General features: G+C 53.0%; 2 protein-coding genes across 6 annotated transcripts in view; both read left to right on the top strand.

The window, feature by feature from the left end:
* The first annotated feature begins 9,174 nt into the window (after nt 1–9,174).
* On the top strand, nt 9,175–14,725 carry BATF (basic leucine zipper ATF-like transcription factor). Its single transcript, XM_025150893.3, has 3 exons — nt 9,175–9,437; nt 11,182–11,286; nt 14,123–14,725. Exons 1-3 carry the CDS (start codon nt 9,372–9,374, stop codon nt 14,330–14,332), a joined length of 381 nt encoding a protein of 126 aa, XP_025006661.3. The 5' UTR covers nt 9,175–9,371; the 3' UTR covers nt 14,333–14,725.
* Nucleotides 14,726–22,251: 7,526 nt separating this feature from the next.
* Nucleotides 22,252–26,256, top strand: part of FLVCR2 (feline leukemia virus subgroup C cellular receptor family member 2) — a 31,601-nt gene continuing 27,596 nt past the window's right edge. For all 5 annotated transcript variants that reach the window (XR_006939499.1, XR_212418.4, XR_001466830.3 and 2 more), the window contains exon 1: nt 22,252–23,357. Coding sequence is in view for 1 of the 5 variants with exons in the window: in XM_421280.7 (XP_421280.5) it covers nt 22,410–23,357 (948 nt within the window). In the remaining 4 variants the exon portion in view is untranslated. The remainder of the gene's footprint in view (nt 23,358–26,256) is intronic.

Here is a 26,256-nt window from a genome sequence, read left to right on the forward strand (position 1 = left end):
TGAAACTTCCTGCTATAAAAACTGCTGGCTTGAAAGAGAAACATAAGATGTCCTTTGAAGCCAAGCGCACTGGCAGCAGGCAGCAAAGGCAGCAGCAGCGGAGTGGTGGATCTGTGCTGGTTTAATGTGCAGCGCCTCCTCCCAGGGCTCAGGCAGAAGCATTCTAAGCCCCAGCAGTGCCAAGACAGGATGTGCCTGTTTCCTGTATGTCTTCAGAGCAGCCTTTTGCTGCACTCTGGTCAGTGCCGACGAGATCGCCCCTCGGTTTAAGGCATTGCTTTTCCAGGGCGCTTGGTTGGACTGCAGCCCAGTGGTGCGTTACAGTGCTATCTCCTGGGCGTGTGCAGAAGCAGGAGCACGTTCCAGGTGTGAGCCCACCAGGCCCACGGTGTTACATCTGAATCCAGCCCTCATTCAGCTTCCAGCGCTGGGCCAGCCTGCTCCTTGCTCTGAGCCGGCGTGGGGCTCCCAAACCCAAAGCACAGTGGTGGTGTCATCCTTCCACCGGAGTCCCGCGCAAAGGCTGATGATGAGAGATTTCACGTCGAAAAGATGAAGGCCGCTTCCCAAAGGTCAGCCCGCTGCCCACCCGGACACGGCCGGCGGTGCCCTGAGCTCGGTGCTGCCAGGGGCCGCCAGCAGGAGGGGCTGCGCGGCCGTGGGAGAGCCGAGGCCCGTCGGGCACCCACGGGCTCCTGTCCATTTCAGTCTTTGGGGAGAGCCTCATTGGGCGGTTACTTTTCTTGGGGTGACTCTATGCCCCTGCAATGAGTGGTGTCAGCTAACCTTTGCCAATGACCCGCTCTTGTTTCCTTTTAAGCCGAGGCTAGCAGGTATTCACTTATCTTTGTCTTTATTGGTTCTTCTACTTATCGGGCTAGAAAACAACCCCTAGAAATCCCCAGCCTTGATATTTACCAAGAGACACGGAAACCGGTTCACGTGGTGCCGGCCTGCTCTGAGTGATGCCAGCACAGCCCACAGCTGAAGCGGGGCCACCAGCGTGGCGTGGCTGCAGGGAGCGAGAGAACCCACCCGCTGCTTCCTCCAGCCTGGAGACGGCGCCTGGAAGAGGGGCCCAGCACTGCAAGAAGAAGCACCCAGTGTGTGCTCGGTGCTACTTCCAAAGCCCCATGTGGCTCGAAGCAAGAGCAGAGTTTGGGTATGTGTGACAACGAGGTTTCGCTGCCGCCTGTCACGTCTCAGATGAAGCTTCAGGAACAGGATCCTTTGCCAGTAACCACCACCTTGAGCTGATGTTATCTGGTTTCTGCAGAATGAACTTGCTGAGCTGTCATCTGTATCGCTGTCGGGGGAAGTCCTGACTCCTGACGCTGCAGTTCCTGTGGTGGCTCCGCCAGCGCCCTGATTCCAGCAGCACCGCCGGCTGAGGAGGATCTGCTGGAAACCTGCGGCAGCAAGGCTGGGGCTGCCGGGAGGGGGTGGGCGCTGAGGCTTTGTGCCTGCCCCGGTGCTGGTGGGGCCTCCAGGCAGGCCGGCGTGTGCCTTCTGGCCGCTGCTGGCAGCGCGCTGTGCAGTGCTGCTGAGTGCCGTAGCCCTGTGAGCTGGACAGGGCGGTGTGCTGCAGTGATCTGCCACACAGGCACACCCTGTGGGTGCCAGGAAGAGTCACTGCTGCACTTCTGTACGTATCTGCTAGAGGAGGCATCTCTCCTTTTTGGTGGAGATTTTCCCCCTTAGCAATGTGACCTGATGCGCTCATCGCTTCCAGGCTGCAGATGTTGGTTGTGTAGCAAGCTGAGGTACCAGCGAGGCGTTGGCTGGGCCTCTCACAGCGGGGCAGCTGAAATATGGCTTCCTGCAGCCACTCTGCTGCCAGGCGATGCCATCAGGTCGCTGGCTGATGTGCACAAGGTTTTAGGAGCAGCACGGGGTGCCAGAGTGCCCCGCTGGGTCTCGTTGCCTGCACAGAGCCAAGTGCATGGGTATCTCCCTGCCTGATGGCCGCCATGTGTCAGGGCTGCTGCACCTCAGTGTTGCTCCTCACCACGTTCCAGAGCATGGCCAAGCACCGGCTGTCAGCCACGCAGCAGGGTGAGGGTGCAAATGGGTTCAAAGCCGTGCTCAAACTGGGTGTGCCTACCTGGTGCATCCAGCCTCTGTGCAGCAGTGGGGAAAGAGGGAGGGAGCCTTGGGAACGGGAACGGGAGAGCACGTCCATCCCATTATAACCACAGTGTAGACGGCTGTGGGAGATCTTGCCTCGTATGTTGCGTCACTTCTACTAGCCCCACTGTGAAAATGGGAGACGTTCAAAGATGGGCACTGACCTCAATCTGTGGCATAGGAAAATTTCCCTATGTGGAGACTAAAAGTCCCGGTAGTTTAGAGCGGAAACTAATGAAATGCCGCGTGATAGAGATGTGTAGAGCAATGCCTGGCTTAGAGATAAGTCTGTTCCTCTGCTCACCCCCTCACAAGATGTTCAAAGAAATGGAAAGACAACTCATTTCAAACTGGTAAACTGACACGCTTCTCAGAGAGCAGCTAATTGCTTTGTGCAGGTGGACAAGGTGCCCGCTGGCGTCGCAGAGCACTGAGGATGAGGTGCCCATGAAAAATGAGGATGCCAAAACTCAGGTCCAAGAGTTTGGATTAAAAAAATTAGGAAATGGCACGGCTCTTGGACGTGTGCTTTGGGATTCAGGTGAAGGGGGGAGGGAAGGAGGTTCTGCCTTTCTCTGTCCCCTCTTTGAAGCTAGAGTGGGAGCTGTCAGCAGCAGCAGGAGCTCCTCACACTGAGGCTAAGGCTGTGGCCCCTCTCCCTTGTTGCACCTCCCAGGCACTGCTGGGCACGAGGCCCTGAGAAATGGGGCAGAAAGGGAGAAATGGTGAAGAAAAAGGGGAGAAAGTGAAGAAGCTGCTGTTGGGATGGGAGTGTGCTTGGAGCAATCCCGCTGTTCAGCCATTCCCTGCTGAGAAGGGCATCTTGGAGTCTGCTAGCTGCAAGAACATGCCCCACACGTACTGTGCCCTGTCCTTGGGAGGGCTGGACAGATGGTGAGGGTGAGCTTGATGAACATTTCTCTCTGAAAGGAATCATGCATTCATTTAGGTGACAAGTAATGCGTTTGCCCCTGTGCCCCACGCCCCGGGGCATGGCAGCAGCGCCCAGCGAGATTCAGTCCCTGTCAAGCTGCAGCCATCCCTAGGAGCAAAATTGTTGCCGCTCAGTTGGACCCACTGCAACGTCAGCACAGGCCTGAGGTGTGTGGGGCTGCACAGCCATGCATCGTTCCTGCCTCACGGTCTGGAAATATATAAAGGAAGCTGGGGCTGCAGCCCCCTGCAAGCACTGGTAACCTGCCCTGGGTGGATCAGCCGCTCTGGTTAAACGGGTCGCTGCCCTTCCTCTTTGGGCCTTCCCCACCATTGCTGAACGATACTGCCATCGAGGTGAGTCAAACCGTCAGACAGCAGCTGTGCCCCTGCACACACTGTGTCCATGCACTTGGATAGGTCTGATGGTGGGCTCTGTCTTGTCAGGGGAAGAAGAAAAGCCAGTGACAGGTGGAGGAGGGGCCTTCTGGAGCCCCAGGTGCATGCTCATCCCGTGGGCTGGGTGGTCAGGTCTGCTCTTGGTGAGAAAGGGACTGGGTGCTATGAAGAAACCAACTGGTGTCTGGGGGGAAGTAACAGCATGCATCAGCACAGGTCAGGGGCTGACCTGCTGGGGAGGAGCTCTGCAGAGAAGGACGTGGGAGTCCCGGTGGACAACAGGTTGGCCGTGAATCAGCAGTGTGCCCTTGCGGCCAAGAAAGCCAATGGTATCTCGGGGTGCATTAAAAAGAGCTTGGCCAGCAGGTCAAGGGAGGTGATCCTCCCCCTCTACTCTGCCCTGTTGAGGCCGCATTTAGACTACTGAGTCCAGTTCTGGGCTCCCCAGTACAAAAAAGACAGGGATCTCCTGGAAAGAGTTCCACGGAGGACCACAAAGATGGCAAAGGGCCTGTGTCTGTTTGGCCTAGAGAAGAGGATACTGAGAGGGGATCGGATCTAAAACGTGGGAGGCAATTGGGTGAGGCCAGATTCATTTCAGTGGTATGGTGACTGGACAAGGAGCAACAGCATAAAACCGGAATGTAGGAAGTTCCATACAAACATGAGGAAGAATTTCTTTACAGTAAGGGTGACAGAGCACTGGAACAGGTTGCACAGAGAGGCTGTGGAGTGTCCTATGGAGATATTCAAGACTCATCTAGATGCCTACCTATGCGACCTGTTGTAGGGAACCTGCTTTGGCTGGGGGTTGGCCTCAACGATCTCTAGAGGTCCCTTCCAACTCCTGCAATTCTGAGATTCTCAGTACCACACCAGGTTTTGTAATCTGCTGACCTGGGGAGGCACTTAGGCACACACCCAAGTGCTGTGCTTGCTCATGAGCTGCTAAGTCCTGTGGCTGATCCCTTCAGCAACCTGGTGTGAACGCATTACTTGTGCCCTGAGACTGTAGCTCTGGGGCGTGCTGGAGGCCAGACCCTGCTGAGCTGTGCTGGGACAGCCTGTCCTGGCGAGCAAACATGTGGAGATTAGTTTCTATGGTTTGCTTCTTGCGATGCATAGACAGGGAAACACAGAAAGCACACCAAAGACATTAAAAAAAAAATCATAGAAACGGCAAAGACAGGTACGGAAGAGCTATACACTACCAGAAATGGCTTTGCCTGGGCAACCTAGCTTCAGCAGTCTCATACATGTGATCACCTCTGCTTTTTGCCCTAGATGACCACATCTTCATCACCCAGGCTGGACCACTGCTGGAGGGGACCAAGAGCTGGCCTACTGGGCCACCTGCTTTCTTACCAGGACTGACACTCCTACCAAGCAAGGAAACGAGGGACTGCAGAAAGAAAGGAGGTCTCCTGGGCAGACCTTTGGTGCCTCTTGAGAGAGCTGAATCTACCCCAAAGTGACCTGGTGAGCTGCATAAGCAAGTCTTTCACAGGAGCAGCCATGTGTTCCTCATTTGCCAGGACTGCTTTGTGGAAGATCTAAAAGGTTGCAGCTGCAGCCACAGACATCAGGAGCTGGGGTCTGGTTAAATGAATTACTACACTGAGCCAGAAACACTGAAAGTTTAGTTCCTAATTGGTTAAAATGTCCAAAATTAATGAGTGCTTATGAGCTAAATCCCTCTTTATCTCTCATTTTGCAATTGTAAAACAGGAATAGTTCTACTCCATCACGTGGAAAGGTGGATGAGGAAACAACTTCCTTAACAGTCCTGGAGCACTCACCTGGGGATGCTGGAGAGATTAGCATTAGAAGAGGCTGTGAAGAAATGCAAAAGCAGGACATCAAAGTGGGATCAGACCACCAGGATAAAGGTAAGGTAGCAATGCCAGGAGTGAGTACTGTAGGTATAAAGCCCAGTCCAGAACAGTACACTGCGCATGGGTGCAAATGCAGTGTGCTTAAGGGAGCTAATTCTGAGTTTTCTCTAGTTTTGAGTGCTTGATTTTACAGCTCTCGTCATTTATAACTCACTTGGGATGTATGTGTCTCCTGTAGATGGTGAGGTTGTGCTCAGTGTGGATTGAAAGTGCCTGTGGGATGGGTGATTGGTGTGACTCAGGTGGGATAAACACAGTGGGACGGAGCCCTCGCTCCCCTGCTGTAGCCTGCCTCTCCTGCTCCCCCTTACCTCAGCACAGGTGATATAATCCTAGCATAGAGACAAGCTGTCCTGCCAGCTGGGGAAGCTGCCCTGTGCAGACAGGACCAGCCTGTGCTGCTGGGATGGGATGCCATGCTGCAGAAACTGGCCAGGCAGCGTGAGGCCTTCATTCATCATCACCACCACCACTCACTCATCAGCAACACTGAATCCCACACAAGAGTCTTTGAACTCGAATGGGGAATGATATGCAAATTGTTGTGATTGTATTGTGAGAAAGTGTTTGCATAAAATGTTACACGTGGAGCAGAAGCAACCCCCACGGTTTGCAGGAGGCTAAAGTTGATAACTTCCCTACGCTGGCTTTTTAAATAGAGCTATTCACTGAATGCTCATGCAAAGAAGATGAGAGGGATGCGGTAGGTTTATGGGGAAGCTGCAGCAGTCTCCTCTCCTGAGAAAGCAGTGTGCATGGGCAGGCGTGGGGGCTGGCTGCAGTTAAAGCCTGGCAGATGCACAATGTGCTCTCTTAGCAGTTATTCTGTAAATAAGTCACCTTATTTAAACCCTGGGAGCATCTCACTCCAGTCTGTCCTACAGAAGCAGGATGAAACCCGGACCGTTTCTAACAAAGGTTTGTTCCTCACCACTTCATGTAAAGGGGACAGCATTGCCTTCCTAACCTTGACCTCTTTTCAACCTCTGACCTGAATCTCTCTTACTGCCATCGAAGCCCGGCGCCGGCTGCACAGAAAACAGCTGACCACTCTTTCCATTACAGCGTATCAAAGACAGCTCCTTCCTCCCCCGCCCTCCACTCGCCCCCAGGATTTCTCTTTTCTAGGCCAAGTGGACCCATCATCTTCGCTCCTTCCTCTTCGCACAGGATTTTGGTGTGTTCACCCCGTGGGTTATTTTCTTATGGGCTTTTCCACGCCTTGGGAGGGGCAGCCATCCCTCGCCTCCCTCACCCACCTGCTGCCTGCCTACTTGCACAGCTCCGCGCTGCTGCCAACGCTTCACTTTGAGATGGCTCTGTAACCCCCAGATTTTTCCCTGCCGTTCTGCTGCCTAGCTGGTTATTCCCCACTTCTTCTCTATACACCTCGCGTTGCTTTACATTTGCATTTGTTCTTGCTGAGTTGCACCTTGTTGCTCTCAGACCATTTCTCTGGTAGCCGAGGTCATGCAAACCTCCAGTCCCTGCCACCTCTCTGCCCTTGCGTCGCCTCTGTGCTTCAGGTAATGGGACTGCCCTCAGCAGGGACCGATGAAGAACCAGATGGCTCCATCCTTCCCCTACGCTCCTCTGAGAAATACCCCTGCCCTGTAGGTCTGCTGGCATGGCAGTGACATAACACTCATTGCAAGCTCATCCAGTGCTGGTGATAATGATTTTGCAGCTGCTGTGATTAAGGTCAAGAAACTTAAATGATCCCAGAGAGGAAGTCAGGGGATGCTATTCACAGTGTGAGTTCAAGTCACTGACACGAGGCATGGGGGTCAGGAGGCTGGCTCCTAGGTAGGCTGTCAGCTGGGATTTCTCTATCAGCTGGGCTGCTAAGAAGAGCCCAGCTAAGGCGTAGCTCCAGACTTTCCTTTTGAGGATCAAATGAGTTTCCATAGAAGTGATTGCCCAACTTGTGCCTGTGTTCCCAGCTTCCAGAGCTGCATCCTGACAACTACTTGCACTTGCCTGAATCGCTTCTCAGCCGCTGGACTTGCTGGCTGCCAAAGGAGGGCATTTGGCCTGTTTGCCCAAGGATGAGGCAAGTGAGGAAGGAGCTCTCTGCATCCTGCCTTGGGCAACAGCAGCTTGTAGAGCCTTTGAGGAAATCTCGAAGGAACTACTGATGTGGTGGACGGGAGCCCAGGTAATCCACGAGATGTGCTTGATGCCAGAGGAGTGTGGGTTTCCTCTGGACAGCGGGAATTCAACAGTGTGCTTCCTGCAAAAGAAGCACTGTGTGGGGTTGCAGTGTTCAGAGGAAGTGTAGTGAGGCAGCGAGTGAAGTGATGGTTCAACGGTTTGGCTGCCAGCAGCAGCTTGGCAGCCCTGAATCTGCCCCTCTTCTCACCTACACCTTGTGGGTGCCCTGTTCCCGGGGCTCTGAGGAGCTCTGGGTGCTGGGAGGGAGAGGCAGCACAGGGAGCAGGCTCTTGCTGAGCAAGAAAACTTTGTGCTCACAGGTAGGGACTGCGCACCCCCACTTGGAGAGAAGGCTGAGGAGAGGCCTCGTGGCAGCCTGCAGCTCCTTGAGGGGAGCTCAAGGGGCATTTGCCCTGCTGCAAGCACCCACTGTGAAAGCATAGGCTGCTGGGGCTAGGGTACAGTGCTGCGCTGCGCTGGGCTTTGATATTCCTGTGCAGAAAGCAGAAGGAATTGAAACACCAGTAAGCGGGAACTGCGAACCACTGCTTTCCACAGTAGTGCGTTACCGTGGGTGGGCTCGTGCTTCACTCTCTATCTGCCCTTCACAGCACGTGTGTGCACCCAGTCACTCTGAGGATGTGCGCTTCTGTCTGTGATGGACAACCTGCTGGCACCCGGCCCTGCTCATCCTTCTGGCTCCGATGCTCCGATGGGAAGGGTCTTGCTTGTCTCCCTGCTCCCATGCTGACATCTATAGAGCTGCAGGTGAGGCAAATTGAAGGATAGCAGCTGTGGGGCCATGCCCGAAGCAGGGTGCTCTCAGAGGGCAAATAGCAAGGAAACAAGCCCAGTATGCTGTGATGTTCCTGTCTCCACATCTTCTGATGCTGGCTATGGTGAGAGGGAGCAGGCAGGGAGCCAGGACCCATGCACAACAGCTGCATGTACCCAAGATGGACAAGCTTGTACTGCTTCACAGAGTGACGATCAGGTCTCAGCTCTAGCTGCTGGGTCTATAGGACCCTCCTGCTCCCTCCAACAACTCCAAATGTTCTTTCATCTCAGCTCTTTGTTTTCATCTGCGCCTGGCTCATCCCACACACACATGAGCCACGGCACCAGCAGCATCTAGGTGACACTGGCTGAGGATGCAGGTCTCCCCTGACGCTTGCACAGGCAGTGCTGGGGGTGGCAGGACAGGCGAGTGGGCTGCGGGGTTGAGGGAGGCTGCCCTGGAACTTCCCAGCAGGGCTGGGGTGATGGAGGCCACTGGCTCTGGACCGCCTCCTGCCCTCATAAGGCTATGGGTGCGCAGCTCCTCCTGCCCTGGAGTTTCTGGGGCTCCCAACACCACCTCCTCCGCGCTGCCCTCCTTTGAGGGTCCCGGTTTCGCAGCCTGGGCTGGGGCTTTTCTTCCCTTTACATCTCTGCTGTTTGTCTCGGAGAAAACCCATCTTGCTGTTTTTCTACTGCTTGAAGGTGTTTTTCGGGGTTTTTTCAGGCTATTTTGAAGCTCATTTTTCCCAGATGTGCTTTTTTTTTTTTTTTTTTCTTCTTCTTCTTCTGTAACTTTTCTTCTTCGTCTTAAAGTTTCCGGCCACGTGACTTTCAGCTTACATCCCCTAGGTTCTGAGAAACCACAGGAGGCTGAGACCTAAAGGAAGGTGCAGAGCTCAGAGCGGAGCGGCAGAGGAAGCAGCAGAGCACGGGGCAGGAGGACAGCGTGCCTCTGGGCTGGGGAGTGCTAGAGCCCAGCAAGCACTCCTGGGCAGAGGAGGAATCAAGGGAGAAAGAAGGAAGCCAGGCACACTGCAGGTGCAAAGGAAGCCAAGGAGGTCCTGGGAGCCGGAGACAGGAGCCATGCCCCACAGCTCTGACAGCAGCGACTCCAGCATCTCCAGCCAGTCCCCCCCTCCTAGCAAGCAGGTAAATGGGGACCCTTCCCTGCCTCTTCCCCAGCTCTCCTTCAGGTTGGCAGGTGGCTCTCAGTGGCCAGGAGGAAGCCTGGCATCCCTTAGTGCTGCCTGCATGACGTGCTGTGGTGGGGCTTTCTAGGAACTGCTGTGGAGAGAGTGGGATGTGGGGCTGAGCTGGGAGCAGTGCCCGCAGAATGGGGTATAGGGGGGAGGAAGCCCAGATAGTTGGGGCTGTGCTGAGGACAAGGGGGGATCCCTGGACATGGTGGGCCCCATGCTAACTGCCACGTAGGAGGCTGCGTGCAGAGCCCAGTGCTGCTGAGAGGATGCTCAGGGGGACCTGCCTGCTTCCCACTGCCCTGCAGAGCACTCAGGGCCTGGGGGAAACCCTGCTGCTTTGGGTCTGCTCTTATTCATCCTCAGAGGGTTTTCATCTCAGTGATGCCTGGGCGAGGGAATTTTCGTTATTGCACAGAGTGCCTTAATGGTAGGTCTTTGGCTGGCAGAAACTAATACAAGCCCAAGTTATTTCCATCACCTTCATTATAGCTATCATTTGCCACCTGCCTAGTGCTGACAGCTCCAGCACCTACCTGAGACTTTGCTCAGAAATCTCCAGGATGATTAGAGCTGGTGATTTCAGGCTTGCAGCCAGGGATGGGGAGGCATCCTGGTGGAGAAGAGGATGAAGCACAGAGACTGCTAAGGGACTGGGCTTGGTACAGTACCTGGGATCTACCACGTATGAAGTTGGTAGGGTAATGAAGGCAAGGATAAAACGGTTAAGTTCAAAGAAGAGAAAAGATCTTGGGCGGGGTGGAGGGGGGAGAGGATGTGGACAGACTGATGGGCTGGGAAGATAACTTTTGTGGCTGAGTTTCATAGTCCTGTGGGGGAGCAGCGGTGCGAATGTTAGAGAGTCCACAAAAGAGGCAGCACCATATGAAAACAGAAGATGAAAGAATCTGTATGACGGTTTTAACTGTCAGAAGGCAGCAGCAGAACCAGTTCTGAGCAGAGAAGGACTGCTGCACGAAGCTCTTGACCTGGCACCGCAAGACTGAGCTCCCCTCTGCCAAGGGGCTCAGGAGCACCACGGGCAGCACTGTGGATGTTGCTGCCAAGGGACTGCAGAAAGGAGCAAACACAGGGATGGGGACAGCTGGAGCGAAGGAGATCTGGGGATAAAGCTAAAAGTCAGAGTCTGCCTAGTTAAGCATGCAGTGTCATAGTGAGCTGCACCATGCTATAAGGGTCTGCAACAGTCCAAGGTTGACGGAGGAGGGTGGTGGGGAGAGGGTTTGGGACCTACAGGTATGGAAGGAGGAAAGCACAGGACGCATCTCTGGAAAGACAATTTAGCCAAGGAGCTGGAATAACTGAAGTGCCATATCTCTCCATAGAGGTGGAGAAGGGAAAGGCTTCCTGAGCAAGGAACTCAAATTCTCTCTCTTCTGGAGAGGTCCTTGCCCATGTTCCTCAAGACGTATCCTTGGCCGATGCCTTGGCAAAGCAGTCATCTCCCAGCTGTGCCAGGATGGTTAGGGGATCAGATCTGCCTCTCCTGGCATCTGAGATGTCAAAAGCATCGCATGTCCGTGAGGCAGAACTTTACCTTTGTGCTGAGGAGGATGAGTTCCATGGCCTGTGCTTCAAGTCTGTTATCTGCTGTGCCCCCTTCCCCATCTCCCGCCCAGCAGAAGCAGGGTGCAGGAGGGTCGCTGCAGTCATTTCCATGCCTCATGTTTCCCTAGGACTCTTCTGATGACATGAGGAAAGTCCAGAGGAGGGAGAAGAACCGCATTGCTGCCCAGAAGAGCCGCCTACGGCAGACCCAGAAAGCAGATACGCTGCACTTGGTGAGCACATCCAGCCTTCTTCATTCCCTGTACTGAGGGCTCACATTGGGGACAGCGTGCTCTCTCCTGGGGGACTTGGAGCAGAGGTACTTGGTTGAGCCAGGACAGGAACAGTGTAGCCGAGGCAGGGTGTTGGAGGCCGTGCAGGGTGTTGGAGGCCGTGCTAACGGCATGGGCAGGTTTCCTCTACTGAGATGCCCAGGGACACTCCTCCTTCAGCAGGTCCAGAGTGCAATCCTCTGGTTCATCTACCAAATGTTACAGGTTTCCTCTCTAGGTTCAATCAAGATGACTCATTCTCTATCACTGGTACCATGTCTGCCTTTCCCATGGGGTCTTTGCTGCCAGGATTCATGCCTGGCAGGTCCTGTTGTCACCACCCATCAGAAAGGGTGATGGCCACTGAAGCCTTTAGTTTAGCATGCAGTTCAATATAAATAACAGGACTTTATCTCTCAGTTTGGCGTCACCAATTTCCACTTCTTCTGAATGCCTCAGCCAGAAGCCCTTTGAAAGCACAGCTTCATTAGGGTTGGTGCTCCCAGGTTCGTGCTTCATGTTGTTACTTTCTTGGTGATGCAACAGCGTACAAGCAAACTTTTCTGACATGCTGTGCAACACAGATGAAAAACTATTAATCATTTTCCAATATTTTAAAACATCCCTATGGCAGGCCATGCATCCCTTCTGACATCTGAACACCATACAGTACCTGGAAGCATTTCCTCTTCCCTGCTTTGGTTTCACCCCTGTTGTCCCATTTTACCCTGTGGCACCACAGGCAATCTGCAGCTCCTCCCAGTGTGGTGAATCAGGAAGGTACATTTCAGGAGGGATGGCCACTTCTTGCTGTGTGCACTTGGCCAGGAGCATGCGGTCAGTGTTGGAACACAGGTACAAGCACCTTTGCATTGTGCACTGATGGATGCAGTCCTGTGTGTTTTGGGCTGCTGGTGAACAGGATGCAGAGCATGCGGCCTGCAGTGTGCACAGCCATCTTTGTCCCTGAAGTATGTTGTCCCTTTGAAGTGTGACAGTCAAGTTCACGCTCAAAAAAACATCCTTTGATTTAGCAGTCTTCGTATTTCCCCAAATCCTCTTTTTTTTTTTTTTTTTGAAAGAATTGAGATGTTGTTCCTGAGCCTTACCTCTCACACTGTGATCTCAGTCCATGCTTGCAGCTGGTTTTACAATGGAGATCTCACTCTTTCCTATGTAGCAGATGATCCTGGTAGAAGTGACATGGCTCCAGGCTGTCTACATTTGTTAGTTCTGCCAGCAGCAATGGCTCTGGGAGTCTGCGCCTTCAAGGGGTGGAGACAGACACTTCCTTGGGCCTGGTGCTCTGTCCTGGGCAATCCTAGAGATGGATAGGAGCTCTCATGTTCCCTCAGGGAAATCCTGACTTGCACCAAGAACTGGGCTGCTCTTAGGGCAGACAACAACTTTCTCAGCAGATAAATGTTCAAAAGGCATCAATAACAGAGACTCATTCCTCTCCCGTGAGATGGGATCTGGGACAGCTGCAGAAGCACATGGAGGCAAGTAGAGGGTGGATGGTGAATTTTTGCTACGGCTTTTCCAGTTCATCCTTAGTCCCCTCTGTGTCTGGTGGGCTCTGCACGAGGAATGGTGCCTCTGCACAGTTCTACCCAGGAAAGTTGGGGTTGAGGTGCTTTCAAGGAGCCAGCAGCTCCATCTGCCCCCAGCCATCCTAGCTGGTGTTGAGGGGAACGGGTCACAGTGAGGTTGGAGCTCCTGGCCACGAGGTGATTTCTGTCAGCTCACAGCCTGACGTCAGTGACAAAACGCTCTGTCACGTCCCAGAGATGATGCCCACTTAGTGCCGTAAGCGCTGGGTGCCTTTACACTGTCTGTGGCCAGCAGGCACCTCCAGCAGTCAGCGTGGCGATGGAGGTCTGACAGGTTCGCTTTGCCGGGGATCTGGTGCAGCTCTCCTACGTCCTGCTTTGGCTGAATTCCCGGAGCGCTCCCTGCTTCCTTCTGTCTTGCCGCTGGGATGCCCCACTTCCAGCTGCCCACCTCTCACTAGCAAAGGGTGCGCTTTGCTCCGGCCCACTGAGGCAGGGCTGAGTGTAGCCTCTTTGTTGTTATTCTCATCAATATCAGTAATAATTCATCTCTGAGGCCCGGGTTTCTCTTTTCTTCTGACTCAAGCGTCTCCCCCTTCCTCCCCGCCGTGCCGCTGGTTTCCCCGGCTGCTAGCAGGAAGCAGTGAGTCTTTTCTTTCCAGGGCAAATGACAGGTTTCCTGTGGCAGGTGGTTTTCTGGTTAAAGACGGCGGTTATTCGGCGCACCCTCCCCCCGGCCGCACGGCCCTGGAAGCGGCCAGCAGCGTGCATGTGCGTGAGAGGGAGCGAGAAAGCCTGGGCGGGCGCACTTCTCGTAAGCCCGGGCCGCCAGCATCGCACCCGCACCCAGCCTGCTGCAGGGGGGTGTCGCCCTGCTGCCGCTCGGTGCTGAATTTGCCGGAAACGTGTTGTTCTGGAAAGTGCTGGGCTGAGAGGCGCGAGCAGCAGACCCCGGCCCTGCCGCTGGCGAGCACGTCCCGGAAGGGGCTGCGTGCTGGCACTGAGGGACGCGGTTTAGTGGGCAGGGTGGGAGTGGCTCGAGGGTTGGACTAGTTGATCTTACTGGGCTTTTCCAACCTTTAAGGTTCTATGATCAGAAGGGGTCCCAGCGCGTGATGCTGCGGCGTGCCCTAACGCAGGGCGGCTCCTACAGCCCCACTTGTAATCGCACCCCACCCCCCTCCCCCCCAGCGTCCCCATTGACACCTGCAGCTGAGGAAGCCCCCGTGGTTTTGTCTCCCCAGGAGAGCGAAGACCTGGAGAGACAGAACGCAGCCCTGCGCCGGGAGATCAAGCAGTTGACAGAGGAGATGAAGCACTTCACCTCGGTGCTGAGCTCCCACGAACCGCTCTGCTCCATCCTGGCATCGCCCCCACCGCCGCCCCCGGAGGTGCTTTACGCCGCGCACTCCTTCCACCAGCCCCACATCAGCTCCCCACGCTTCCAGCACTGAGCCCTCTGGGGCGGCTAAGAACCAACTTGTGGGGCTCGCTTTTCCATCTGGAGAGGGGCGGACAGACAGACGCCCCTTCTCAAAGTGCGTACTCTGAGTGACTTTGTCTAAGACTTGTTCCCTGTGCAGAAATGGCAGAGCCACCAGCAGGCATCTTCAGGCGGTTTCCAGCTTGGATCCTGGAAAGAGGAGGAATTCACAACAGAGCATCAGCCGTTCCCTGGTTCTCGCCTGGGGACGTCGCAGGCTGCCCCTGTGCCGGTGGCTGGCTGCAGCGCGCAGCATCAGGAGCTCCAGGCACAGGAATGAGAGCAGGGGTGGAGGGGAAGGTCGGGGGACACAGAGTACCAGGGTGAAACTGGTTTATTTTTGTAAAATAAAGAATGAAAATGCTTCGTGCTTTGTTTTTCAAAACGGGGTCAGCCACTCTGAAGGTCCTGCATGGCACAGGGAAGCTGGAGTGGCAGTGGGGGAAAACTCAACTCATTCACCTTATTGCTAGAGCAATGGTCTGTGGGGGCAGGGTCTGGGGGGGAGATGGGCTGTTCCCTGCTGTGGGGCTGGACCTGGCTAATGCATTGGACGTGCTCTGCAGAGCAGCACCGTCCTGCTGGGGATGACGAGTGGAGGTGTCAGTGGTGGTACTGGCGGTCTCTGCACCCCAGGATGCCCAGCCTGGCTATCAGCACAAGCACAAGGCCCAAGTCCACCTGCCAGTGCAGGTCCTGATGCTAATGCTGGCTCACAACTGTTGCCCTCCCTGAGAAACAACAGCTGCTATTTTCTCAACGTGGAATATCACAAGCAGTGTTGCTGATAGAAGCTTCACGTCATCTCTTTATACCACGGCCAGAGCTGCTGCTGCCTGCACAGGCCTTGCCTTGAGCCACCCAGGCTGCGTTTCACAGGGATTTGGCCCTTTAGACCATGCAGCAACAACTTGAGCTCAGGTTTGCAAGGCTCGGTTTTTGCTCCTCCAGCATCTGTGGGTTTGGCCCTGGGTTTTTCACTTGCTGTTGCTTAAGGCTCTGATGCCCTCATGCATCAGAGTTATGCTGGATTAGGGGATGGAGAATGCAACAGCCTCAGTAAAGTTTGCATGAGAAATCGCCATCTGTCTCAGCCTGATGCATGTATGCAATACAGCTATGAAGGCAATATTTTTGTTGCAGAGCTGTCAAGGCCTGAGATCTTGCAGCCTGGGTGGGGTTCTACGAGATGCCCACAGCATTGCTAGACTACTGGTAACGTCTCCAATGTATTACCGCGACTCAGAACGAAAATAAGTGGTAAGTGCTGAGACTGAGGGACGGGTATGCAACAACATCCTCTCAGGAACATAAACAGTAGTCCTGGCAGCACCAGCCAGGGTGCCCTGCCTCCACAGGGCTGCACGCTGGATGCCCTTCAAGCAGTGCTGCGCTCACCCAGCATTGGCTCAACACCAGACGTGGGCGCTAAGGGAAGTGTCTCCCAATCTGACTTGTCTTTGCCCCAGTCCCGCCCTCAAAAACCTGATCACAGAAGATGCTTTTCATGGTTTGAGTGGGTTTTGACCTCTCCACTGTTTCTGGTTATTTTTGGGTGTCTAAGATGCTGTCTTCCTTTGTTATGAGGAATGGTTCCCTTAGAGACAGATATCTGCACCCAAACAGCCTGGGACATCATCTCTGCTCAGGTCCACCGGCCCTTCAGCCAGCATCTGAGCACACGGTGTGTGAGCAGGGTGCTGCTGCTCCTGGTGCACAGGCAGACGTGGGGCTGGCTGGGCCTGGTGCTACCTGGCCAACCCGTGGCCATGTCGGTGCCCTTCTGCTGCACGATGCAGTCCTTTGCTGAAGAGCTCTTCCAAATCAGCAACGAGGGCTCCTAGCTGCAGTGAGACTCTGAGTGGAGGAATTCCAGGCGGGAAGGTTGCTCTTCCTCGCAAGCAAAGAATGAGGAAATGCTGCATTTGTGCTGGCCTCTGCTGGGCAAAGGCTGAGCTCTGCTGGATCTGAAACCTTTCCGATCAGCTCTGATATTGCACAGCTGGCTCCAGGTTCAGGAAGGATGCTTCCCAGGAGAGCATCTCTAGAGATGCTGGAGCTCTGCTGTGGGCAGCTCCTGGGCACAGCCAGCAGAAAGCTTGATGCGTGAGGGCTGAGGGCGATGAGGGCAGGGGGAAGATGGCACTGGGTGGGAGGGGAGCGAGGGGACAAGAGGATCATGCTGTCCTTTATGTCCTTCACTGATCTTAGCACCTCCTATGGATCAAGGTGCTCAGGCAACTCTGCAGAAGGGCAGTAAGTCACAGACTATGGAGGGTGCAGTAATTTCCTTCATTTACATCCCCTCAAAAAGCACAGACTCAGCACTGTACGAGCACTCAGTCTCAGCATTTCAGGGCTGCTTCTGTGGTTAGATAAATAAAAACACGACACCCGGTGCTGACGTAGGCTGCATGTATCTCGCAGATGGGAAGCCCAAGGCAATCTTTTATCCCTGGCATTCCCTTCCTGCTCCATCTTTCTCAGCTGGGCTGCAGGTTCCCAACATGTAGGTGCCGAGGTGAGGAGGAACAGAGCCAGCCCAAGGCAGGTGCGTCCATCCTGCTGCACCAGACTGCTCTGTTCCCACTTGTTGTCACTGTGATGTCCTCCCTCAGAAATGATTCTCTCAGGGGACAGCAGGCGTGATACCCAAGCCCCCTTTGCAAGGAGTCAGAAGGGAAGGGGGGGCGCGTGCTTTCAGTTTGGCCAAGGACAGTCTCAGCAGCTGTTGCCCACTTTGCAGTGACTTCGGAGTATTTATAGGCTCCTTTTGCAAAGCCTCTCTCCAAAATTCTGGTGCTGCCAGCCTACATCAGCAGGAGGAGCATCTCCTGCACACTGAACCTGCAACAGCCCATGGAAGGAATGAGTTATGTTTTCCAAAGCAGCACTTGTCACACACGGGTGCAGAATGGATGCTAATGTTTCAGTACACAGAGATCAAAGAAGATCAGGAATCACTGCTGAGAGACAAAGTATTTTTATGAATCAAGAACAGTGGAGAAGAGAAAAAGCAAAGTGTAGAGTGAAATGGTGAGACTTTTTCCTAGAAAACAGCGCAGTGCCGGCATGCCCCACGTCCCTGCTCTGCCTTGGTGGTGCCATTTTATTTATCAACGCTTTAGAGGGGATCTGAGCACTGAGGCAGCAACATTTGTACCTGTAAGGTTGTTCAGGTTAGCCAGACGCCTATCGAACTGCAGGGAATTCATAGACCCAACCTAGGACTGCTAAAACCCAGCCAAGTTTTCTCTCCCCACAACAGTGATGGTGTGGGACCCCGGCTCCTGTCCTCGTCCTTTCTCTCTTTTGCTGAAATGGAGGAAGAAGAAGAAGAGCGTGACTGAGTTTGGCTCTGAGCCATGCATGTTTCCAGCGCTCTTCAATTACCAACTAACTAGTGCCAGTTGTAAGCATTAGGAGATGAAAATCTTCGTTTTTTTCTGTCATTGGTATGACTCACTGCGACGAGGCTGGAGGATGCTGAGTAAGAAGGGCTTCTATACTTCGTGCATTTGGTATTTGGGGTTAATCTGTGACCCGGATCTGGACTGGGGATGTAAATCTAGACTGCGGCTGAGCTTTGTCTCTTTTTTCTTCTATTCTGCACAGGGTGAAGTGATGCTCAGGCTGCACATGCATGCCTGGTGCACAGCAGAGGAGACAGGCAGTGGCTCCAGTGACAGAGCCACAGGGGCTCTGCCTGGCTGTCCTCACAGCTACGTCTGTCCCCTCAGCCTTTCGCAAACAAAGGTTGAGAGATGGGCTTAGAAGCCCAAGCAGTGCAGCATGCTAACCAAGGCTCTTGGATTAGAGCCGGTTCTCATCCAGCCTGATCAGAGAGTGGGCAGAGCAAGCTGATAGCTGTTGCAGAAGGCTGTGCAGAGGTACCATAATGCACCGTGTCCCAAGGTGTGCGTTAAGAAGCACTTGGCACATCTGAGGAACCGGGGCTTTCTGAGGCTTGAAGTTATTCCCTAAACAGCTTTGGTCATTCTGAAGTCTGCATTCTCCTCTCAATGAGATACTAGATTGTACAGCCAAGCCATTGCGCTTTGTGTAGAGGAAAATCTCGCTGTTTTGAATGCTGCAGGGCCTGCACGCTGCAGTTTTATAAACGTAGCTATCCGTCGCCGTGTCCCCAGATCTTTACACGTGAAATATAACGGGAAAGATTTATAAAGCTTTAGGGAATCAAAATAATTAACGGCATTTGTAAACTGCGCCCTGGGCCTTGCTTTCTGGCGGCTGCTGGGATGCAGGCAGCTGCAGATGCCAGCAGAGGGCTCGCAGCCTGCCCTGCTCCATCGGGGAACAAGGCTGCCTTTGTCCCGCACGGCCACCCCGGCATCCCTCTGAGCCCCCCGCGCTGCCAGCTGTCCTGTGCCGCAGCGCTGGGACTCCATGGCGCGTGTGAGGGTTGCCGCTTAATCTGCTGATAGAAGTGGCTGTTTTCTGAAGACTACCACTAAAGCACCGGGTGTGGAACCCAGCACAAAACGTTGGCCCTCTGTGTGCTGCTCTGGAAGGGAGCGCTGCAACGTATTGGTGAATCCATACTCCTCTGTCTGCAAGTTGAAATGCTTTCAGAGGTATTCCTTAGCCACTGTTATCAGCCCAAACTGATGTGCCGCCCAGCTTTCTCTCTCTTTCCTTTCTTCTGAGAAGTTCAATGCCTAACTTACCTGTAGTAGCCTCCAGCAACAGCGATCTGGTAATCTTCCCCTCTGTGAAAGGCAGTGTGAGATAAATTGGAAGATCTTCTGATATCGTTTCTAGACCGTAATCCCATCAGTCAGAGTGCAATAAAGCCCCCTAAGAACTGTGTTAATTAAATCTCTTAGGTGCGATGGTAAGGTTTAAGAGGTACAAATTATTGCTGGGAGTTTGAGAGCAAGAGACACCCTACGTGCACGCTTCCTATTTAAAATGAGCCTGAACCTCTTCTGAAGTCTCTGCAGGAGCTTCCTGGCTGGGAGGTCCAGTGGATCGTGGGGGTTGGAGCTGGATAATATTTAAGGTCCCTTCCAACCTAAGCCATTCTATGATTCTGTCCCTAAGCGCTCACTTTTCCCCTCGCCAGCTTTCACCTTTCGGCCACCTCCTCCCTGGGCCTCTGATTCAATGCAGAAGGGAAAAGGCATCAAGGCAGTCCTCTTCAGATGGATTATCACTGCTGCCATCATTCCTAGAGTTACATTTATTGAGAAAACTAAGCTTGTTCCAAAGCATGTTCTTTGGTCCTTACAGAATGCAAGCACTCACTGGTCAGCAAGGCAGAATATATTCTAAGCATGTCAGAAGTTCTTTTCTTGAGGTCAGTAGAGAACCCAGAGATGCCAGGCTCTATCCAATGGCCTGCACTGTTACCTTTAATTTGGGACCTGACTGTGTTAGGCTTAGCGACTTCCAACCTTCACAGATATTTTTTGCTACAGAATATTGCAACCTCTCTTAGTACTTGTGTCAGCTTCCCTGCGTAGGAGATTTCCCTCTAAATCCATTTCCCTTTCAAATCCTCTTCAAGGGGTTGTCCTGAAATATAAATAATTTTTCATGGCTAAGAAGTTTTTACATAAAGATGCTGTGATTAGGGAAATCCAAAGGCAGCTGCTGTGCTGCTTCAAGAAGAAAAGGAGGTTTATCTGAGTAGAAACAGATGCGGCAGTGAAGAGGGGAAGAAATGCAAAGCACAGGAGTTTTATTTTTGCCCAGAAATTGGCTAATGATATAAAGGGGTGATTGAAGAGTTCACAGAACCAGAAACAAAACCAAGCAGCCCTGACAACAGAGGAGAGGGGTTCTGGGAAGCGTGGGCCTGTACCGATGACAAATACAGACTAAATCATCTGTGGGGGATTGAGGGCTGCCTGACTTGACAGACCCCAGTAACCAGGGTCCGAGCGCTGCCTTCCTTCTTCTGCTTTCAGCTGTTATTTTCACTACGGTCTGTGTTTCAGTCATCCTTAATTTACTGTACTGGGACAAAGACAGTGCTTTGCTGTGAGTAAGAGGCTCCCTGGTCGGCAAGCTCTGCTCCAAATGTTCTGTTGGTGATGGATTGGTGAAACTGAGGAGTTCAGGGAGAAAATCTGGAGCTGGAAATGGGACTATAAGGGAACTGGAGATGACAGACTGTTTCTGACTGTGCTTTTGGAATAGGGTTGGCAGGAGGAAGGGGACCAAAGTTTTTTCTCATTTCCTTCAGATATCTATAGATTCTTCTGCGTGTGCCCTTTTTCTTCCTTAGCCATGTGCAGGAATACGCCTGTCCTCAGTGCATTCCTAATGTATGCCAGTGTCTCAACTCATTTTTCTCATTACACTCTTTCCACTTTTTTCCCTCTTATTTCTGTGACCCAAGCCTGAAAACAATGTTCAGCCCCAGATGGTCAGTGATTTCCTCCTTTCTGCTGCCAAGAGCTCTTTGTCTGCAGCAGATTTCCATATGGGACATCACTCCATTATTCTGGATTTATCCTGGTGTACACATGAATCATATAACACAGTTATGGGCAGCTAAAGCTACAGTCCTAAAGTTGTATGACCTAGATAAAAAATGCAGGTGACATTTAAATTAGTCTTGAGCAAAACAAAAATAATATCTCACCATCTGCAAACGTTGCTCCTCCCTCTGCTTTTGGGATTATTAACAAATGACACTCCCCTGAGCAAACCCAGCATGTCATGCTGAAAATTGCCCATTTATTTCTGTTCTTGATCTTTTCTTCCCCCATCACTCTTTAACTGATGTGAGCCATTACCTCTGGGTAACTTTGATTCCTTTATAGTAATATCGGGAATCTTGTAGAGATTGGATGAACATAAAGGTTAATTTTCTGTACTATTTTACTGTTATATCCTAGGAGTTCTCAGACTAAGGAGCTATTGGGCTACGACAGTCCTTTTCCATTTCACCTCTGTGCTCTCTGCATCACCACCACTCGTTGCACTCCTGACAAATTTAAGTTATACCCATTTATTAGAACAAATTTATCTGTCCTCTCTTCCGTCTTAGTTCAGAGCTTGGTGTGACACCTGTGACCTAAGCCTTTGTTTCAGGAATACAATGTCCTAAAGACATCACTTGCATTATTTCAAGTGAACTTGGAGCTGCTTGTTAAATGCTGGAGAACACTAGCATGCGACCAAGTCCACGCTTGTAAAGCTTATGCTGAGTAATGTTCATATGATTCAGATAACACAATGTTAACTAAATGAACTATAGATCGTAAGTGATCTGTGGGCAGCAATGTGCCAGAGTGACGTTGCTGAAGTAAATGGAAAACACGGGCTGACTCACCGAGTGCCTGGTGAGGATGAAAACAAACAACACCACTTTGGGCTGTTTTACTCCACTCCGATTGGCATGTTGCAATTCTGACCTCACTGCGTTTTCATTTCATAGCGTGCCACATCATGAAAACACGCAGAAAACCACCCCAAGTGAGAAATAAAAGCACTTCATTCCTCAACTGCCCTACAAAGAGCGACTGAAGGAACTGGGGCTGTTTAGTCTGGGGAAGAGGAGGCTGAGGGGAGACTTTATTGCTCTCTTCCAATATCTGAAGGGTGCTTACAGTGAGAGTGGGGTTGGTCTCTTCTCACTGGTGGCAGGTGACAGGACGAGGGGAAATGGCCTCAAGTTGCACCAGGGGAGGTTTAGGTTGGATATCAGGAAAAACTTTACGGAAAGGGTTAAGCACTGGAATAGGCTCCCCAGGAGGTGGTTGAGTCACCATCCTGGATGTGTTTAAAAACCATTTGGATGTGGTTCTCAGGAACATGGTTTAGCTGAGGGTTGTTAGGGTTAGGGTAGTATGGTTAGGTTGTGGTTGGACTCAATGACCTTTAAGGTCTTTTCCAACCTGAGCAATTCTATGATTCTGTGATTCTATCCCTTCACGATTCCCGGTTATCTGTGCCCACCGAGGTCTCCCTGGCACCAGGCCCTAAGGCGCACCCCACGTCCTTCTTCCCGCCCATGAAAGTGTTCCCCGCCACAGTGCTCGGCTGCAGCCCCTGTGCCGGGGGCATCCTGCTTTATGCGGGATCTGTCCCCAAACGAGCGCCCGTGCTCTCGCGCAGGGCCGTCCGGCCCCTCGAGGTCTTCGCCTCGCACGGGCACCTCAACTTTCGGACGGGGTCCGCCAGCACAGACGGCAACTCTGAGCGCTCACGCACACTCGTCCTGCTGGGGCTGCCTGCCGCTGCGGCACGGCCGGGGACAGTGTCCCGCACGACCGCCGCCGACACGCCGCTACCGCTCGGCGCCGTCGGCCTCTGCGCCGCTTCCCCTCGCCCAGGGCCGCCCTGCGGAGGGGCGGTGCGCCGGGCGGTGGAGGGGAGGGCCGCGCCGGGCCGGGCCGGGCCGAGAGGCGGTGGCAGCCAGTCAGAGAGGCGGGGGCGGTCGGGCGGGGTTTCCCGGCCAGGTGCTTGGCCTCTGGGCCGACGGTGCCGGCGGAGAGCGGAGCCGGGTCGGCATGGTGCGGCCGGAGGGCGGCGGGACGCCGAAGCCCCGCGGGGACGGGAGTGGGGCGGAGGTTGCCGCCGAGGTGCGGGTGTCCCCGCGGCGCTGGGCCGTGGTGCTGCTCTTCAGCAGCTACTCCCTGTGCAACGCCTTCCAGTGGATCGAGTACGGCAGCGTCAACAACGTCTTCGTGCGCTTCTACGGCGTGAGCGCCTTTGCCATCGACTGGCTGTCCATGAGCTACATGCTCGTCTACATCCCGCTGCTCTTCCCCGTGGCCTGGCTGCTGGACAAGAAGGGACTGCGCCTCATTGCCCTGCTGGGCTCGGCCCTCAACGCGCTGGGCGCCTGGGTGAAGCTGGGCAGCCTGCGGCCGCAGCTCTTTGCAGTCACCGTGCTGGGGCAGGTGATCTGCTCCCTGGCGCAGGTCTTTATCCTGGGCATGCCCTCGCGCATCGCCTCTGTCTGGTTCAGCTCCCGTGAGGTGTCCACCGCCTGCTCCATTGCTGTCTTCGGGAACCAGGTAACTGGTGGCTGCCACCTGGACGGGATGGGAGGTCACCTGCATGGCCGCAGGGACCTAGGCTGCTAAGGGGAGGGGATATGCAGGGCCCGTGTGTCCTTCCTCCTGGAGAGAGGTGCCAGGTAAGAGCCATCCACACGAGGGGGGCTCTGGACAGGCCTCACTGCGGCCTTCCAGTGCATGAAGGGAGCTTACGAGTAGGAGCGGAACCGACTTTTTACACTGACAGCGATTGGACGAGGAGTAATGGCTTTAAACTAAAATGGGAGATTAGGTTAGATGTTGGGGAGAAATTTTTTACTCAGAAGGCAGTAGGCCCTGGCATGGGTTGCCCAGAGGAGCTGTGGTGCCCCATCCCTGGAGGTGCTGAAGGCCTGGTTGGATGGGGCCCTGGGCAGCCTTAGCTGGTTGGTGGGCAGCCCTGCACACAGCACAAGTTGGGACTGGGTGGGCTTTGAGGCTCCTCTAACCCAAACCTTTCTGTGATTCTATAAACTGTGACTGTGTTGGGATTTGGTGCAGCAGTGTCCCTCTCCTGCTGGCTACCAGATGAGATGAAGGAGGTGAGCTGTACTTACGGCTGGGCCCTGAGGAAAAGGTCTCTAACAAACTTTTCCTATTCTTAAAAGTAAGGCACAGAGTTTCCACAAGCAGTTGCTTTGAGGAGAAACCAACTTTTCTCCAGGTCAGGAGGAGGTAAGGTCCCCCAGCTCTCCTCTATGAGGATGGATCAGGGAGGCCAGTGGCCTGCCCTGGCTCAGGCTCTACCACGTTTTTCTCAATGTCAGGTGGTGCTCAGAGGAGGTAATTTTTCACAGTTTTGAAAGGATTAGTGAAATGATATGCTGACCCTTGCACTGGAATGCCCACTGATCCTCGCTGCGTGAGGCAGATGGACTGATACTGTTGTAGCGTGGCACGGGGGAAGTGGCTCCAGTTCTGTCATGTTGACACAAGGAATAGGGAAGAACAGTCAGACGTTTGCTGTGTGGCTGGACCTGTTCCTCTAACTTAAAAATGCAGCACTCCTCTCTGCGTCACTGCCTTCAGCTGAGTGGCTCAAGGTGTGGGTGGGCACCACTCCGACTGGAATTGCTTTCTCTGTTCAGGTGGTTTCTAAAGCCTGGTTCTTCCTACTGCGTGCAAAATTATCAGTGAGATTTGAGGTCTCCTTTCCACACACTCCTGGGTTTCTGAGATAATGCTGTGGCAAAGAGTGAGTGCTGGGGGCTGATGTTCGAGGAACTGAAGTTTGTGCAGCAGCATTAGACAGACTGGCTTAGAGCTTTAGGAAAGAGAAAGCACACTTTCTCTGAGTGGATCTAAGCTTTTCTGTTCACTCTTATCACACAGACTTGTGGGCTCCTTTTTTGTGTTTTAAATGAATCTTCAGAGTTGAAGGCATCTAATTTGGCATAAACACTGCTGGTTTAGGAGTAAATAAGTAACTGAACATTTTGCTGTCAGACTTTTATTCAGGTGGAAATACTCAACAGTGTGCACAAGAAATCCAAACAATGCAGCATTCAGCCTGTGCTATATGTGTATGCGGAGTCCACGTCGTCCTAAAAGCAGCACATTAGTGTGGTGGTTGTGAAAGGCAAACTTTGGCTGGACGCTTCAGTCCTCCTCTGGAGGTTGACCTGACATCAGTGAGACCACAGGCCAGTAATTAGCTCTTGCTTGTAAACCCGGGCTTTCCTTTTAGAGAATCAGAGGAATTAGAAATGGCAATGCCTAAAGGCAAGGCGTACTCCATAGGGAGCGCCTATTCATTTCGTTCCCTCGAATCAAAGATCAGTGAGTGAAAAGTGGCTATTTTGTTAGGTGGTGATGTTGGACGAGGGAATAAATAGAAGCTTTCTTCTTCCTTAATCTGCAGTTAGAGTGTGTTTTAGGGAGTGCCAGTGAAGAGCATAATGTGGTGGGTTTGTAATTGCAGTATGGCAGATGATTCCCTATGCTCTTTTGAGATGCTAGTGTTTGCAGGACGTGCTTTCTGGAGCGAGCAGCAGGCCTTGCCCCTTCCCTTAAAATGCTTGCTTTGCTGTCTTTTGGGGATGAAGAGGCATGGTGCTGTGGCATGATGGCACTAGTCCCCACCTCAATGAGGATGGTTAAGCAATGAGTTGAATTCCTGTGACTTCTTAAGGTGTATCAGCTGGAGCCATCTGGGCAGGTACTGGAATTCCTCAGCTCCTTGTGTGAATTTGCATGGCATGTGCTGGACCACTGTGCTTGTGCTGTGCTTGCTTGGGCCTGTTGGCTGTAGGAGGGCCTCTCATTGCCCTGTCTCCCTGATGAGTAATGGGCATCAGCAGCACGTGGAAAATTTCCTATTGCTCTGCTACCAGTACTGATACCTTTTTGTTAATTGAAATAAATCATCTTCCTGGCTCTTGCCATTCTGTCTAAGGGAAGCAAGCAGTTGTTGGACTTGGGGTGAGGGCTGAATGATCTCTCTGCTGTAATTTTGACTCTTCATGTTTTTAGCAGGAGTTGATAAAAGCTGGTGATGAGCTGGGAAGAAAGAAACCTTCCGTTTCATATTCATCTCTGCCTGTGGGAAAAATGATGCAGCAGCATCTTCAGGTGGGGTCTGACCTTGTACAGATGCCACTGGGATGCCTCTGTGACTTAAGTGATTTAGGAGTTCCATAAAGAAAACATCCTGAGGCAGAATTTATAGATGCTACCTGTGTACTGCTTCTCTGGGCGAGTCATTCTCGGCTTCTCAGCCCTGAACGAACATTTGCCACGTTTACTGGGGAAGCAATGTACTGCAGCCAAACAACAGCAGATAAGAGACAAGCATTCTCTTATCTCTTGTCTAGCAGTGATGAGGTGAGGCCTTTTAACTTGTGCAAAATAATAAGCCATGAATGACATTCAAGGAAGT

This window comes from Gallus gallus, chromosome 5 (genome assembly GCF_016699485.2).
Source record: "Gallus gallus isolate bGalGal1 chromosome 5, bGalGal1.mat.broiler.GRCg7b, whole genome shotgun sequence".
NCBI classification, from domain to species: Eukaryota; Metazoa; Chordata; class Aves; order Galliformes; family Phasianidae; genus Gallus; species Gallus gallus.

What these genes read in the sequence shown, in the direction of transcription:
- BATF (XM_025150893.3), top strand. Translation starts at nt 9,372, where the DNA reads ATGCCCCACAGCTCTGACAGCAGCGACTCCAGCATCTCCAGCCAGTCC. An exon ending in CCCCCCCTCCTAGCAAGCAG is followed by an intron (nt 9,438 to 11,181) that starts GTAAATGGGGAC and finishes ATGTTTCCCTAG; the next exon opens with GACTCTTCTGATGACATGAG. An exon ending in AAGCAGATACGCTGCACTTG is followed by an intron (nt 11,287 to 14,122) that starts GTGAGCACATCC and finishes TTGTCTCCCCAG; the next exon opens with GAGAGCGAAGACCTGGAGAG.